Here is a 14,843-nt window from a genome sequence, read left to right as displayed (position 1 = left end):
GTGATCCTTAAATTATTCAGGTGATGTTAAATTGCCCCTATTAACACAAAAGCAGCCAACAGGTTTGCCGTGAGTTTGTACAACTGGATCTCAGCTGTGGTCCACTTGAAAACAGCTAAGGACTAATAATTTTGAGGCTCTGTGATTCTCATGGGAACATCCTAGAAGGAAATTAATAACAGTGAAGCAAAATCTGTTCACAACAGAGAGCTAAAGGGACAGGTTAAGTTTGTTAGCTTTTTATTGTACTTTGCAAGACAGTGGTCATCTAATGATCATTACGTTCTTCATGATCTCTGGCCCTTTTTTTGCTGAGGAAGGGTCACTTACTGCAGAAAGAGATGGCTGCACCACTTTGCAGGGAAGAGTGAGTGAAACCCCCAGATATAATCTGTAATTCATGGTGTTTTAAGCAGGGAGGCACCCAACAGTTGGCAGTTGGGCACGTCACTATTTGCTGTTTGCACTCCAGGGCACATCACCCTCAACCCAACCAGTAGATCACCTCAATCAGTACAAATGGAAAATGCCTTAGAGTCGGTTTTAAAAAAATCACATCAGCAGTATGTTTATTTCTCCAGAAGAACCTGTGTCTTTTTCACAGTCTTTCAATTGCTTCTTTTCTGAAGAGTGAAGTCTTTATTTCAGACATCTGCCTATAGAAAATCAACGTGGTTGTTTTAAGGGCACATTTAAAGATGAAAACTGAGGCTTGAATAACTTAGCATACAAATTACACAGATATAAAAGTTGTCTTTCATTGTCTTAACTTACAGTTTATTTTGTACAGAATTCATTATGTTATACATCTAAGACTTATTATATCGTATAAACATCTTGGGTGTGATGTATATACATATTCAGTGTTATAGATTCAGCAGTTAATGTATGCATTTCACAATACACTATAGTGTATTTCAATGTAGTGCACATGATATATTTCAGAAAAGAGCATTTCCTCTATGAAAAAATGGTATTTCATTCATAGGGTACTCTACCTTGAAATACAGGTTTTGTTTTTTTTCCATTCTATCATGGACTGTTTGTACTGCGTCATATGGCTGTAGGATTTTCTTGTACATTCCCCAGTATGAATTAAGAAACAGCAGCTCAAACATTACTCTGGTTCTACATCAAGAGGAGAGCAGGGCACTCGTTTCCTTAATTCTTATTAAATGAGAAAGAATGCATAGACAAGCCACATGGAGCTAGGCTGTGTGTGATGTTCGAATGAAGGAAGTTCCAAACAGATGAAAACCACGAGCTCTTCTGTGTTCTCTGAATGCCAGCTTTCAGCTGGCATCGGTGCCTCAGCTCTGCTTTACAAGAGCTGAGGGTCTGGCATCAGCTCTGTTTTTACAGTTCACAAACTCCCTATTTTTCATTAACCCTCTCTTTGCATGCTGAATTGTTCCTTCTATTTGCATTGATACTACATATTGTCTTTTCTAGATATCAGGCAGAGAAACTCGCCTACTGTGCCTTCTCTCTGTATGCTATAAATAAGATGTTGTGTTTATTCAGCATTAGATTACAGGTGTTGCTTCCCTGGGCAGCTACTGAAGCACAATTCTAATTAATCTGTATAGTTTGTTTTCTTTTTTAGCCAATTCTAGTTCCTTGCATGCTTACAGATCATGCCTTTTAATCACCTGACTTCCTCTGCTCAATAATCTCAGAACCAGAGGCTCTTTTATTAACCTACAGCTGCTGTTCATTTCACAGCAGAATATGATATATTCCATGAATAAAAGACCTTTTTCATTCTTTTTTTAAATAAAGAAGAGCTTTGACTCCCTGGGAAAAAAAAAAAAAATAGGTGCATCTGAAAATGATTTCACTTGTTTTGAATTATTTAAAATTAAATTTACATTCAAGGTATGTTATTTTGATAGTAAAACATGAGATATTTCATTTTTAAAGTACTGCACTTCAACCCAGGACTGTGCTTCATACCTACTATATTCATCTAAATTCTTTTCCTTCCAGTTTAGAAGTAGCTGTTGATTTCTGTTATGTAGTAAAGATTGAGAAAAGCAAATGAGCACAGCTGTAGGTCTCTCCATTCAGTGTGCCATAGTGACCAGGGCCAGAGTTCAGCATCTGCTGATGCAGTTGGCAGAACTGTGGCCACACTGAAGTGGGTTACAGAGCTGAGCACAGTGCATACAAGATCCTGGTTGCACAGGTAAGCTGCTGGGTATGCATTCATGAAAAGAGCAATGCTGTTTGTCCTGCTCAAGTACCATCGCCATGCTGTCTCATGTCTAGTTTAGGTTTATTGGTGATTGATTTACACAGGGTGGGAGCAGGCTGGGTATCAGGACAAGGTTAATCACTGCGAGGCACTCTCAGATAAGAGCATGTTGGAAGAGATGCTAAATCTTAAAAAGGGATTTTTTTTTTTCCCCTGTTCTTATTAACAAGGATCATAGAAGGAATTAATGGTTCCTCGTGAGATCTGGAGCATTTAAAGAGGAGGGAAACATTTGTTAGACACTCTGAGATTTCACTTCAGTACAAGTACTGCATCCCTTATCAAATGGAAGCATCGTGGTGGTTTGGTACTTTATCTACTTAAAATTGGATTATAACAGATGCTTTTCCCTGACTATGCAGTTCAATGCCAGCAAGCAAAAGTCTTTAATCACTTTCATAAGCCTGGTGTCCTCATTTTGCTTTGTAGTCTCCCTATTTAAATTCTAGTATTTTGCAGTAGTTATACTAAACATGTTCCCAGTGGTGGATTAGGATCCAAATGCATAATTTGCTGGAGTAAAGGTTATCTGGTCTGTTCTAATATCAGAACAGAATTATAAAATCAAGGTTTTATCTTGAAATGTGGGAACAACAGTATGTAAGGCTGTCATAGTTTGGACCTTATCCATCAGAAGAACCTGTGCTTTATTGTGTGTTGGTTTTTTTAGCATTATGTAGCTTCAGCTTTTTTCTAAATGTAATTTTCAACATATTTCAGTTACTCTTCCACACAAATATGCATGTAATACCTGTGCAAGGGCAGCTCTGAACCTTCAGCATGTGTTCCTTGTTACAACCGCAAATAGTCACATTATAATGTGCCCAGTGGGCCTTTTCTTTCCTGCTCCCTTTTTAATGAAAAATGACTTAATGTAGGTTATTTCTGTGTTTTCTTTTTAGCAGCCTTATGGGCAGTGATGGCTTAGTGGGTGTCTGGGGCATAATCTGATGTCCTGCTAAACTCTACCATCAGTGTATTAATTTATTAGTAATGCGTAACACTGACTCCAAGCCTTTGCTTCTTTGCTAGGACATCTCCTTCCTATTCTATGCATTTCAGTACCATATTTGGCTTTCTCCTTCTGATAATGTGTGTTGTCAACGAAGCTGCTGTGTTTGCCTTTGAAGTATGTGCTGTTTGGTTGCAGGTTACCTTTTCATGTAAGCAATGACGAAAGTAAACCCGGAGTTGCTCCTTGATTTTCATATTCCAGTGTTGTTTATTATTGTATTTACAGTTCCCTGTAAGATAAAACCCTTTCCCAGTAAGAGTTCTAACACCTTTCTATGTTTCTAATGACCCATATACTCACATGGAAAGAAGGAAGATAATCAGTGATGAAGGAGGTATCTCTAGGAGCTGATGCCGATGAGTGGAAAACCTAAATTGTTATAAATATTACTGTACTTCACTTTGGTACAACAGAAACAAAAAAAAGATCAATGGAAATAACGTTCCCTCAGTCAAATAAAATTCATAAACAATACAAAAGGAAATTAACCACATGGGGTTTTTATATGTGTAAAAAACAGTAAGACTACTTGGCTGCATTGCACGTAGGCAATAAGATTAGATTCATTCATATCCCTTTTAATATAAGCCTCGTTTCAGGCTGTAAGCAAGAAATGTCCACTGTGCTTTACAAAGAATGACGACTAGAAAAATCAATGCAAACAAAGATCCCTTTCTTTTCTGGTTTACCATTTATCATGAGAGATGACAAACAAATGAAGTCTCCTCTGAGTCTGAGCGTAGTTGTATTAGCATTTTGCTAGTACCAGGCAGTATACAAAAACAGCCATCATGTGTGACACCTTCAACACCTACAGGTAGCTGCTTTAGGGGCACATCCTGGTTTGTGGTGAAACAGGTTTAACTCAGCCAGCCTCTTGTACCTGCTCAGTGATGCCAGATTATCATCTCAGTAACTCCAAGGTTGAACTGTCTTGTTCCTATTGCTGACTGGACTGACTGCTCCACCATCCATAAACAGAAGGCATAAAGGTGATTACAAACATAAGAAAGTAGTTTTACATATTGTCTTGCAGTCTTTCCATATAGTCCCTAAGTTCCTTGGAATCACCAAGATTCATATCTTGGCATACCCATTTAATATTATCATCACTGTCAAATAGAATTGAGTTGGTGTAGGGGCCTCCATCCTCCGGCAGTATTGTTGTATAGGAAGTGAACTTCACTCGCTTCTGCTTTGGCCCAGAAGGATTTATAGGTTCACTTTTAACTTCTTTTTCACAAAGGTACTCAGAAGATCTGAGGATATGATTATGAAGAGTCTTCTGAGAACTCCCATTAAGGAGGAAGTTGCTTTCTTCAAACTGCATTCCTCTGTCAATCATGGTAGTGCACTCCTCCGATGGGAGTGAAATGTCAACTGGGTTCTCCAGCAGTTCAACCTCATTTCCAAGCCAGACCCAATCATGGGAATGGGGGATGTTGCCTTGCTCACTCACAGCAAACCTTTTATGCCTGTATTTCCAAGCAAATGCCACACAGTTAATCAAAAAGACCAAGATTGCTAAGCAGAAAACACACAGCAGGGCATACATGCCGATCTCTAAATCTGTTAATCCTCTTGAAGAGAATGTGAGATCACTGGGATTGTTCTCTCCTGGTATTTCTACTTGGGCAGGAAAACCTGTGAAGGCAGTTGGGTTATTTTGGAGCTGGTCATCCTCCAGGGACTCCTGATCAATGGGAGATATGAAAGTTGTGCTTTTGTTTGCATTGTCCTCATGATTACTAAGGACTCCATTTTTGGACCATTCTTGTGCTGTCCTCTCTTGTTCTGCAGTTTTTTCTATGGAATTGCTTGCATGGCTTTTAAAATCTTTATCTGTATCATCAATGTCATTGGTGCTCTCTTTTTGGTCAGAATCTTTTTGACCAAACTTCACTTTGACGTTTCCCTTTCCAACAGCCAGAATGCTCTTTCGCTTTGTCTTCTGACATGGTTCACTGATGACCATTTCAATTTTAATTAGAGGTCCTTGACCATCCCCTTCTGCCACTACCCCAGGCCATTTAGACTGTAGATTCTGGTGTACAGATACTACCATCTCATCCAGTGAAGTGATGGTGATTGAGAAATCCTTGGAGTCATAAATATCTAACGGTGTCACTGACCCATCACTGAACAAAATCCAAGCACTGACTATGGCTTCCTGCAGGGAAAAGAGGATTAGAAAAATGGTGTGTGAAATGTAAGCAAGCGCACTGGCGGTGCTCAGTTGTTTGTTTGACAGCAGCTAAATAAATACACAGTGTGGTTTTGGTTTATCTTGTTTTTCAAAGAAAAAAATGAAAATGTCTACTCTGCTTCCCATTCTCCTCTTGCAGTTTTGAGTTCTCTAGGCCATTAGGCATTTATCTCATCTTTAGGAACTATCAGACAGCAGTCATCTAACTTTAAGAAAAATAACAAAAAAAAAGTCTTTAAGTCTTAAGCAAGACTCCATCTTGGAATAATGGAGCTCTGCTATGAAAATAATTGTATTTTCAAAGTCCTGGTTAATTAATTTTACAAGTGCCTTATAATGGGAAATCTCTGTAATGCTGCAGTTTCAATGCTATATTTAGTACAACATGTGGAGTGGTTACAGACTGGAATGGTGATCCCATTCAGTCTGCTAAAACAAACTAGGTTAAGAAAACAGCTCGGTGCAGTATTTTAAATGTTCTATCATGCTTTCAAATACACACAACTACATTAAATACACAAAAGTGATTGCAGTTCTTTATGGGAACTACAAGAAACGCTGCAATCCCCCCCACGTTTAGGAAGATTTCAATGAAAATAATTTGTCTTAATGCAAACGGCTAGTGTGAAAATAATAGTTGTACTTTTTCTTCTGTCACAGGGTATCAATTCCATATAAATATAGTGAAAAATATGTAAGATACTTCATTCAGTGGTCTCATCCAAAAACTTTGCAATTTCTCATGTTACATACTCCATTACATACCTGTTTTGGTGTATGAAGGATATCATACGCAGAGGTGGTGGATACAATAGCTCTCTTATTTCCTTTGCTGGTTTGTAAGGAGAGGGACAAGCCTGAAACTAGTTGTACTCCTAGATCTGTAATAGTTACACGGTCATCTAGAACTACCACTGTCTTCTCTGCCAAGATGGAATCAGAAAGAGGTGAGAGAACCTTGAAAGAGAAAAGGAAAGCCAGTCATGAAACAGCAACTGTGTTAGAAAGCATCATTAGTCTCCTCAGCACAACACTTTGGTTAATCTCAAGTTTGTCACATTTATGTATGAACTGTAATTCGTGTTTCCCCCAAGAGGTTGGACTCATTTGCTACTGAATTATTATATTTACAATTTAATAAAACATCATAACACTTCAAAAATGGCCACCTCATCTCAACTACGGAGCATGGTTTAAATTAAACAGATTTGTTTAACAAAATGTCAATTTTGCATTGTCTATAACGTTTCCAATGAACGCAGTGCAGCCCAAGATACCATGTAAGAAACCAGTTAATGCTGAAACTTGTTAAGGATTAGTGCACAAGGCTGAGCAATGGGAACGTGCAATGGGAACATGCCCTGGTGCCTTTGTGAGAACAGAGGACCTCAACGAAGTGAGAGATTTGCAAAATGGATTTTGAAAAATCCCAATGGGTGCCCATCTTCAACTTTCTTGTGCCAAAACAGTCCTGTCAGTTTGCTCTAAGACCTTGTATCTGAGATACTCATAAGGAGATAAATCATCTCTCAATTGATTCCCGAGTCAGCTGGATCAAGCCCCGAATATTTGACATGTAAGTCATCTAACATAACATCAGATATCTATGTTATAGATACCTGCATCTGAGCTGGCTGCCTTCTGCACTGCTACAGTCACTGGGGAGAAAGAAGTACTTCAAGGGCAGAAATCCCTTGCCTTCTCCGTGTTGTTTGTTTTAGGCTGACAGGAACTGAGCTCTGTTTCTGTGCACTGACTACTAAGGAATGACTGGAACATTATGAGTGCTTACAGTTTATCCTCAATGCTTGCATTCCTTTATTTTGATTTAAAAATCTGAATTAAGATATATGGGTAAGCACGAACACTGAAACATTTCTGAAGATTGTTTTTGTGTCTACTTTTTGTGTTTCATTTCATTGTGAATGTTTAGGGACCAGTTTTTCAAAGACATCTAGGCACGTAAAAATGCTGGTAAATCTTAGGTAAATCTTTCTAACCACTAAGTTAATAAGGTCCCAATTTAAAAAGAAGCTGGCTGTATGGATGATGTAACCTTCACTATTCATAAAATCCCACTGTATTCCTTAGTCCTTAGCAAATACAACTCTTCCAAAATTTCACCTAGAAGTATTGCATGGAGGTGACAAATAGCAAAAATGAAAACCTGTTCCAACTTCTTTTTAGGCTTTTACTAAAGCTGCAGTGACACCTGTGGCAGTACCTGGACTGTGGTGATGCCATGCTCCCGACCCACCAGAACTCGGCCATCTTGAAGCTTAGCAATCCTGGGATCTTCCACCTTCATGAAATCAGTCACAAGGTCAGTGATGTCAAACTGCCACTCAGAGCCTAGCATATAGGTCAGGTAGCCTCCAAACTCAGAGGATTCGGCTACAAACTGTGTGAGGACTCGCACCATGGCATGCTGATACTGAAGAGTGCAACCTCTTCCTTTTTTCTCATCATCTTCTTCATCCTCACTGTCACGGGTAGGCCTGTAAACATATTTATAACATATTTATGTTTAATGAATTGCCACAATCTCCACACAACACTGCGGAGCTCCATTTGCACAATATTTTCAATTAGATTAAGGTTAGTGTCAACTATTACTGCTTGAGAAACAGGTAACCAGATTTTGGAAGAACACTTAAGTCTGAGTGTTACACTTCTATACGCAGATTTTTGTGCTGTAAAATTTAAAAGCTGCCATCAAAGCAGTTAGTTCTTTGTTAGAGCAGGACTGCCCAGCAACCTGCAAACATGGCTGTTGGTGCTGATGTTTCAGAGGATCCACCATCGCTCTCCTTACCATCGTTTGGCAGCCAAATCTTGTAGTGCTAAGGAAAGCAGTGTGAAAGATTCATGAGAGGGCCATTTGGGAACAAACCCCTGCAGAAAGCTCAGCAGAGTGGGAACAGTTTAGCATCCCTTCCTCCACCCTTGCTCATAGCATCGGTATCACATTGCTTATCTCCTCAAAATGCTGCTCCACCTCATCCTACTGTGTTTGAGAACCTCACATAGTTCATGCAACTGCTACATTTAGAAAAGCAAAGACCACAGCAAACTTCAAAAAGCCCAATTTAGGCACTTAAATTATGACATTATCCATTATGGTGCTCTACAAACATCATCCCAGACTGGTGAGACTCACCCTTAGGAATAGGTACAGCATTAGGCACACTTCCATTAATGTTTTCTACCTGCTTTGTCCCCCGTGCAAAATATAACTTGTATCAACATCACAGTTTTACATAAACCTTTTATCAGTGATTTGTACATGGTATTAGAGCTGGTCACATCTCACAGTTTTCTCTAGTTTAAAACTCAGTTTCCCATAAATTCTTTGTTGTTGTTATTCATTCCTTGGGGCAAACACATGGATTTTCTTATCTGCTGCAAGTCAGGCATTAAGTCCTAGGTGGTCAAATTTTTACTCGTTATGCCCTCACACTGTGGAATTTATTGTTCAGAAATATTTTGCCTTTCTTTTGCTCATTTATTGAAGCTGAAGTGACTTTATAGCAAGGATGTGAAATACTGGGTAAGCCTCTTATTTTTCACAGTATTTTGGGAAGCAGTTTTGTGTTTACTGTGGTCCTTTATCTTCCTTTTTGAAATACCAGCTATGAAAAACTATTATAAAACAGAATTGCTTTTGTTATAAATTGTTTTATGACAAAGTTGGCAAACTGTAAGCTGAAAATGTATCTAAGAAAAGCCTCTGCACTCTTCAAAACGCTATAAAGTCCTGGTGTTACAGAATCTCATTCACTAGAAATATGTTCTCAATGCATCATTTGTTAGGTGGATATACGTAAATATTCAGCCTGAAATAAGCAGCATTTGGTACAACCCTTTTGGTTTCATGCGTGTAAAACAGCAGTGTTCATCATTAGTCACTGAATGAAGCACCAATGAATTTTTATAACAAAAGAGGATCTTAAGATAGGATTTACACTGCACAAAGAAAGGAGACCAGCTGAGTAGCCAAGGGAAATTTTCAGTTGTTCTCTCTTTCCCAGCCTGAGTTTCAAACTGGACCACGAGCTGACACAGCTAGTCAGCAAAACAGCCACAGAGGCAGCACTCAAAGGATGTTGATAGAGTTTTCCTGACCTATTTGGATGTATTTTGGCTTTATAATGCTGTAAAAGAGTTCATAAACTCCTTAAGGTTCCCACTTCCACATTTTTCCTGTATTCTAATGCTCTTTAGCTCATCTAGACTGTAACCCAGCCCTGAATAATCACAAGTTTTGAGAAAACCAAGCCCCCAAGATGCGGATCTTTAACCCTGCTTTTTGACAGTACTATTAATACCTGTGCAGAACTAGAGAAGAACGTGCAGGAGCCGTTCAGGTGAGAAATACTTGCCAGATTTGGGGGAAAAAAAAGCTGCAGAATCACTGGGAATCAATTTTCTTGTGGGAAAAGATATCACAGAACCACCTTTCTGTGATGTGGAGAGAACTGTTCACATGTTCAACATCCACAATGACTCATTTTTCTTACACCGCTCTGTTTTCTCTTTACCTTTATACCAGCAGATGTTTTGCTCAGTCAGATCCAAAGTGTTTCTGCTATTCACATTTCCTTTGGTGCTGATTTATTTTTAATTTCACTGTCTAAAACTTGAGACCAGTAGACTGTTCAGGAGGAAACACATTTCAGACAAATTTGAGCATCACACTGTGGGCAGCAAGACCAGGAGTTAAGGAGCATGGTGAAAGAGCAGATGGGGAGCATTACTGCTGGGTTATGAGGCTTCAGATTTTCTGGGCAGCCAGTGCTACTAAAAGATGATCCAAGCCCACGTATTTCTATGTATCATCTGAAGCAGACAAAGGTAAGGGTTCTGGTTCCCCTATAGAAATATTTATAGCTGTTGATATCTGTACATGCAAATGTGGAACAGTAGAAGAGCATCCTTAAGTCATGGACTGGGCAAGGCACATTCATCAGTGCAAAGGAAAAATAGAGGTGTTTGAGTTTTCAGTACACGCTTTGCAACTCTGCTTTACCAGGTACCAACTCAGGTTCTCTCTCCTTTTTTTTTTTAAATAAATGATATGCATTTCCACTTCAAAGCCACAAATCCCCAATTCAGTTTATAAGAGCATTTGAGTGTTCTGTCTCCACAGACCCAACGAAATGTTTGAAATCTACTGAATCGCATAGTTCCCTTTAAAGTCTTAAATTTCTTGTTCCAGTGTTTTCAGTAGGATTAAAATCCTTCCCTCCTCAAGCTCCTTTTCTTTTTAAGACACGTCCTCATGAATATGAGCTATTGCTGCTTATTTTGCTTTTCTTTCCCCTTGGTCATCTCTGAGGTTAGCTCTGGAACTTGCTCAGAATCCTTATTATCCAATTTCTTGCTGCTTTTCAACCTTGTTTGGAAGACTTCTTTATTATTATTATTTTTAATTTTCTGGAGCGAAGCAAGGTTGCCAGAATTACATGTCATTTACATTTCACACAGAAGAGCTTTTGCTAGAGAGCCGAGTTAAAGCAGCAGCCCTGTTGCGAGGGTGCCTGCTAGCACTGATCTAATCAGTGACCTGTCAGTTTCACATTCCAGACACGGCCTTCAAGCAGTTTAAATGTGTCCCTTTTAATTTGCACCACTCGCAAACCAGGCATCAAGTTCTTGGGCCAGATGCTAATTCTCTGTTTAAAAAAAACCCAACGAGATCAGTTTTGCTGGTTTTAAGTTTGAAATACCCATTGAGAAGACACATCTATTTAAAAAGCACGTGCAACACTCCCAGCTGAAACAAAATAAATCTATTTCAATACAAAACTCAAACCACTAGAAGGTGATTTAGTGGAAGATGGTAGAAGTTGTACACAGCTCCACTCAAAGCTCAAGAAGAGAAGCTGATACCTCTGCAAGTCCTGAAAATGCAGCCTGCCTTTGAACAAAAGCCACTGTGGCCTTATCTCCACAGGGCTTTAAACTCAGTTAATGGAAGGTGTGAATTTATAGTGCATTCAAGCTTCATGCAGATGTTATCATTCACAAATGAAATGGTTTGAATCCAGTCTCACTTGATTCTCATTAAAAGGATGGTTTCATTTCCAGGTCACAACACGGTTTAGTTAGGCACTTCTTTTCCCTTTGTTAAACTCCAGCTAACTTCCCTGGGTCTGTCTCCAGTATGAGACCAGACCACCAAATTAACCGTACGTTCAGAGTGCCACTCATAAGCACTGCCATGTCTGGCTTAAGCAGGTCGTAGAGGTTTATGTGATGTGAAGGTTCCAGTCACCGTGATCGAGTAAAGGCTTTATTAGCTCCTGCTCAGTGACCAGATGCTGGTACAAGTCCAACACACCATGTGCCTGACACTGAAGCATATGCTGGAGTCCTGCTGTGTGATGTCTGTTTCCCTGGGAGCCTCACAAAAACAAAGTGCTATTCCAGTTGCAGATATGTGCTTAAATTAAATTTCTAGCTTGTTCTGTGAGGCTTTAGCCGTGCAGTTCCTATTAACACAAGTTAGAGCCATTCATCACATATAAAAATGTACTGGGCATAGAACTAGTGCAGGAGCTTCAGGAAGAGGATAATTATTTTTCAGATGCGTGAGGAATCAAAGTAAACGTCCCTGTTAGACTGGCTGGACCTCTTCTCCACTCCAATATTTGACTTTAATTTAAACATACACCTTCTGTTTGCTACAACTGTGAGCTTCTCTGCAGCCCATTACAAGCAGGAGTATTTCTGTGAGCCCATGCTGGCTCAAGGACCCTTCACCACACCCACGTAGCTCACTTCCATCTGCTCTTCCTCCCGTCGCTCAGAGCATTAGGAAAGAAAGCACTTATGACAGAGATGGAGGAATAAGGTAGGTTGAAAATCAAAGAGAAAAATCCAAAAAACAACAGATGAAAAGCCATTAAATCTCAGCTAAAAATCCAGCCAGATCTAAAAATAAAAGAAATGTAAAAACCTTAGGTACAAAGCAAATAGCAGACTGAGCAAAACTAATGCTAGTCCTGGGCTGCTTGTTGATTTATAATATTCCCACAAAGTTTAAAAACACAAAAAGAAAACAAATGAACATTGCATAAAATAAGGGGTACATTATTTCCAGCTCATAAGTGCACGGATTGCTGACATGCATGTCATAAACTACCAGCTGCAGTTCTGGGGAATGGTAGAAGAAAGTCTCTACTCCCACCCTTGACAGCAAATGCCTGCCAGAGCCGTGCCAGCAGTTCAGATGCAGTGTGAGCAGCAGCACACACTTCCACAGCTTGCAAACAGAGCAGGCTCTCAGACCATGTCTTTATTTCAGCTGGCCAAATAAATCAGAACTAGGCACCAGGGGGTAAATTTCCAGCACTCTGTATAATGGATTTAAAGTCAGAATGTACACGACTGTTAACCACAGTTGAAAGTCTAACTTGCTGAGCTTTCTGCTGGAAGTTTACTCTTGCAATAAACACCAACAGCCTCATCCTGCAGCCATTTACTCAGCAAAATCCCCACTGGCTTTGGTAGGAGTTGTGCCTAAGGAGGTGTTACAGTATCAGGCACACTGCATGCAGGAGGTAAGTTTAGTGAGGCTGTAAGCAGCTGGCGTGTGTTCATTCACTGCCTCGCACATCTCCTCCTTCCACAAACAGCAACTTGGCCTTTATCACTGAAGCAAGCACGCATTTCTTCTGCGGCAGATCCTCATTGTGCATTCTTCTGTTAGAGCTGGAAAAAACATCCACATAGCCAAGAGGAATGGCAGTCTCTTTCTTCTGAGCTCATTACCTGAGTTTCTTGTATGTTTTCTATATTATTACCCTGAGTTTTATGCTCTCATAAAGCGTTAGATAATTCTCCTCTGCTGCGGTCTGTCCAGGCTCTGTAAGGCTCTCCAGTAGCTGAGATGTTCTCCTGGGCAAACCCTGTGCTTTACTTAGAACTGCTACAGGTTTAGAACTCCTGGTACTGCTGCCAGAAATGCTTTTCCACTGTATTATAAATGTGATTTGGTGTCATGCTTTGGTGCCCTGTACCATTTTTCAACTTCTCCTGAAATCCACCAAATATAGCAGCATTCCTGGAAGTTATTAATCTAACAAGTTGTCCAAATGATTATTCTATGAGAATGGATATTTTCAGTAGGGAAGGATAAGAGAACAGAGCTTAGAATCCACGTGTGTTTATTGTCGTCATTGTTTTCAATCTGTGTCCTGGTAGAATCTGTTCATATCAGGATAGTCTTCTATAGGAGCATGGGTTTTGTTTGTTGATTTTTTTTGCCCAATTCAGGTCTGTTAAGTGGTGCTTCACCCAAGGCTGCTGTACAGGGGTTGAAAAGTCATTCAGAGCCCTGTTGGTCCTTCTTGCACCTTTTTGCCATCTGCAAGATTTCACATGTTCCCAAGCTGTTCCATCTGCCTCTCTGTGAGACTGCTGATCGCATGGAAATTTTGCCTTCAAGTCAGTTTTGGTTTTGCCTTCAAAAGCATGCTGGTTTTGAGTGTACTGTGCCTAACCTGCTACAGTGCAAAACTGTATGGGACAGCGAGAGTCTGCAGAGACCTGAAATATGGTCAAAGCAGGTCTTGAAAATCACTGTTAAGAAGCCATTATTCTGCTCTGAATTTGTTAATATCAAATAGTACTCATTGTTACAATCAGAAAGGTCAACACAGTAGAAGGGTGAAACAGCAGTACAAAGCAAAGGGACTAATATGAATGGAATGGTGTTACAAAGGAAAAGAAAAGGTGCTCACCTGTCCCTGAAGATCTAAGCTCACAAGAAAGACTCCAGAAAGAAGGGATCTCCATCCAGAGATCCTTCCCCAGTAGCAGTTGGCCCTTAAATGGGGTCTAAGAGAGGCGCAGCCAGGCTCCACCCCTTCCTATCACACTGCTGAATTGCTTCAGCTGTGCACCCAGGTGCTCAATCAGTGCTTCAGGCTGGGACTCAACAGTTCCCATACATGCATTTGTAAAAAGGTGTCTAGCACATAATCCAGAGTAATTGTGCAAAGTGTACTTTTGCTGCTGCTTTAGAATTTGGAAATCCCAAGTTATGCTAAGGAAAAAGAAGGAGCTACGCTTTTTCCAGGCTTCAAGTCTCTCAATTTTTATGAAATTTAAGTATTTTGCATAAAATTATGCCTCACACTACGCAGGAGTGGGCTGAACAGTAGCCTCCCAACACGATGGTGAAGCCAGCACTCAAGTGACTACAGGAAAGCAAAATCAGAAACTCTGACCATTCTTAAAACCAAACAGCCTCAAAATATCTGGATTTTCTTTCCTGAGGCTCACATTTCCCTCTCTAGTGCTATGGCAGACTGCTGAGTTCACGATGAATGGCTATTTCTGTATGCCACACCGAGATG

The 14,843-nt window shown here is 39.9% G+C and overlaps 1 protein-coding gene and 1 long non-coding RNA gene across 8 annotated transcripts in view; one reads left to right on the top strand and one right to left on the bottom strand.

The window, feature by feature from the left end:
• Positions 1-14,843, top strand: part of LOC116228660 (uncharacterized) — a 314,039-nt gene that overhangs the window by 272,313 nt on the left and 26,883 nt on the right. For all 5 annotated transcript variants that reach the window (XR_016472118.1, XR_016472116.1, XR_016472124.1 and 2 more), the window contains one exon: positions 7,666-7,801. This is a non-coding gene — a long non-coding RNA (uncharacterized LOC116228660). The remainder of the gene's footprint in view (positions 1-7,665; positions 7,802-14,843) is intronic.
• Positions 3,830-14,843, bottom strand: part of TMEM132B (transmembrane protein 132B) — a 174,517-nt gene continuing 163,503 nt past the window's right edge. For 2 of the 3 annotated variants that reach the window (XM_090152722.1, XM_090152723.1), the window contains 3 exons: positions 7,703-7,976; positions 6,244-6,435; positions 3,830-5,442 (listed from right to left, as the gene is read on the bottom strand). In XM_090152722.1, coding sequence (XP_090008848.1) covers positions 4,291-5,442; positions 6,244-6,435; positions 7,703-7,976 — 1,618 coding nt within the window. In that variant the 3' untranslated portion in view covers positions 3,830-4,290. The remainder of the gene's footprint in view (positions 5,443-6,243; positions 6,436-7,702; positions 7,977-14,843) is intronic. The other variant, XM_031592699.2, reaches the window with a different exon arrangement.

This window comes from Phasianus colchicus, chromosome 18 (assembly GCF_987193195.1).
Source record: "Phasianus colchicus chromosome 18, bPhaCol1.hap1.1, whole genome shotgun sequence".
In the NCBI taxonomy this organism is placed as follows: Eukaryota; Metazoa; Chordata; class Aves; order Galliformes; family Phasianidae; genus Phasianus; species Phasianus colchicus.
The sequence above is the reverse complement of the archived record's forward strand: the minus strand, read 5'-3'. Positions and strand labels throughout refer to the sequence as shown.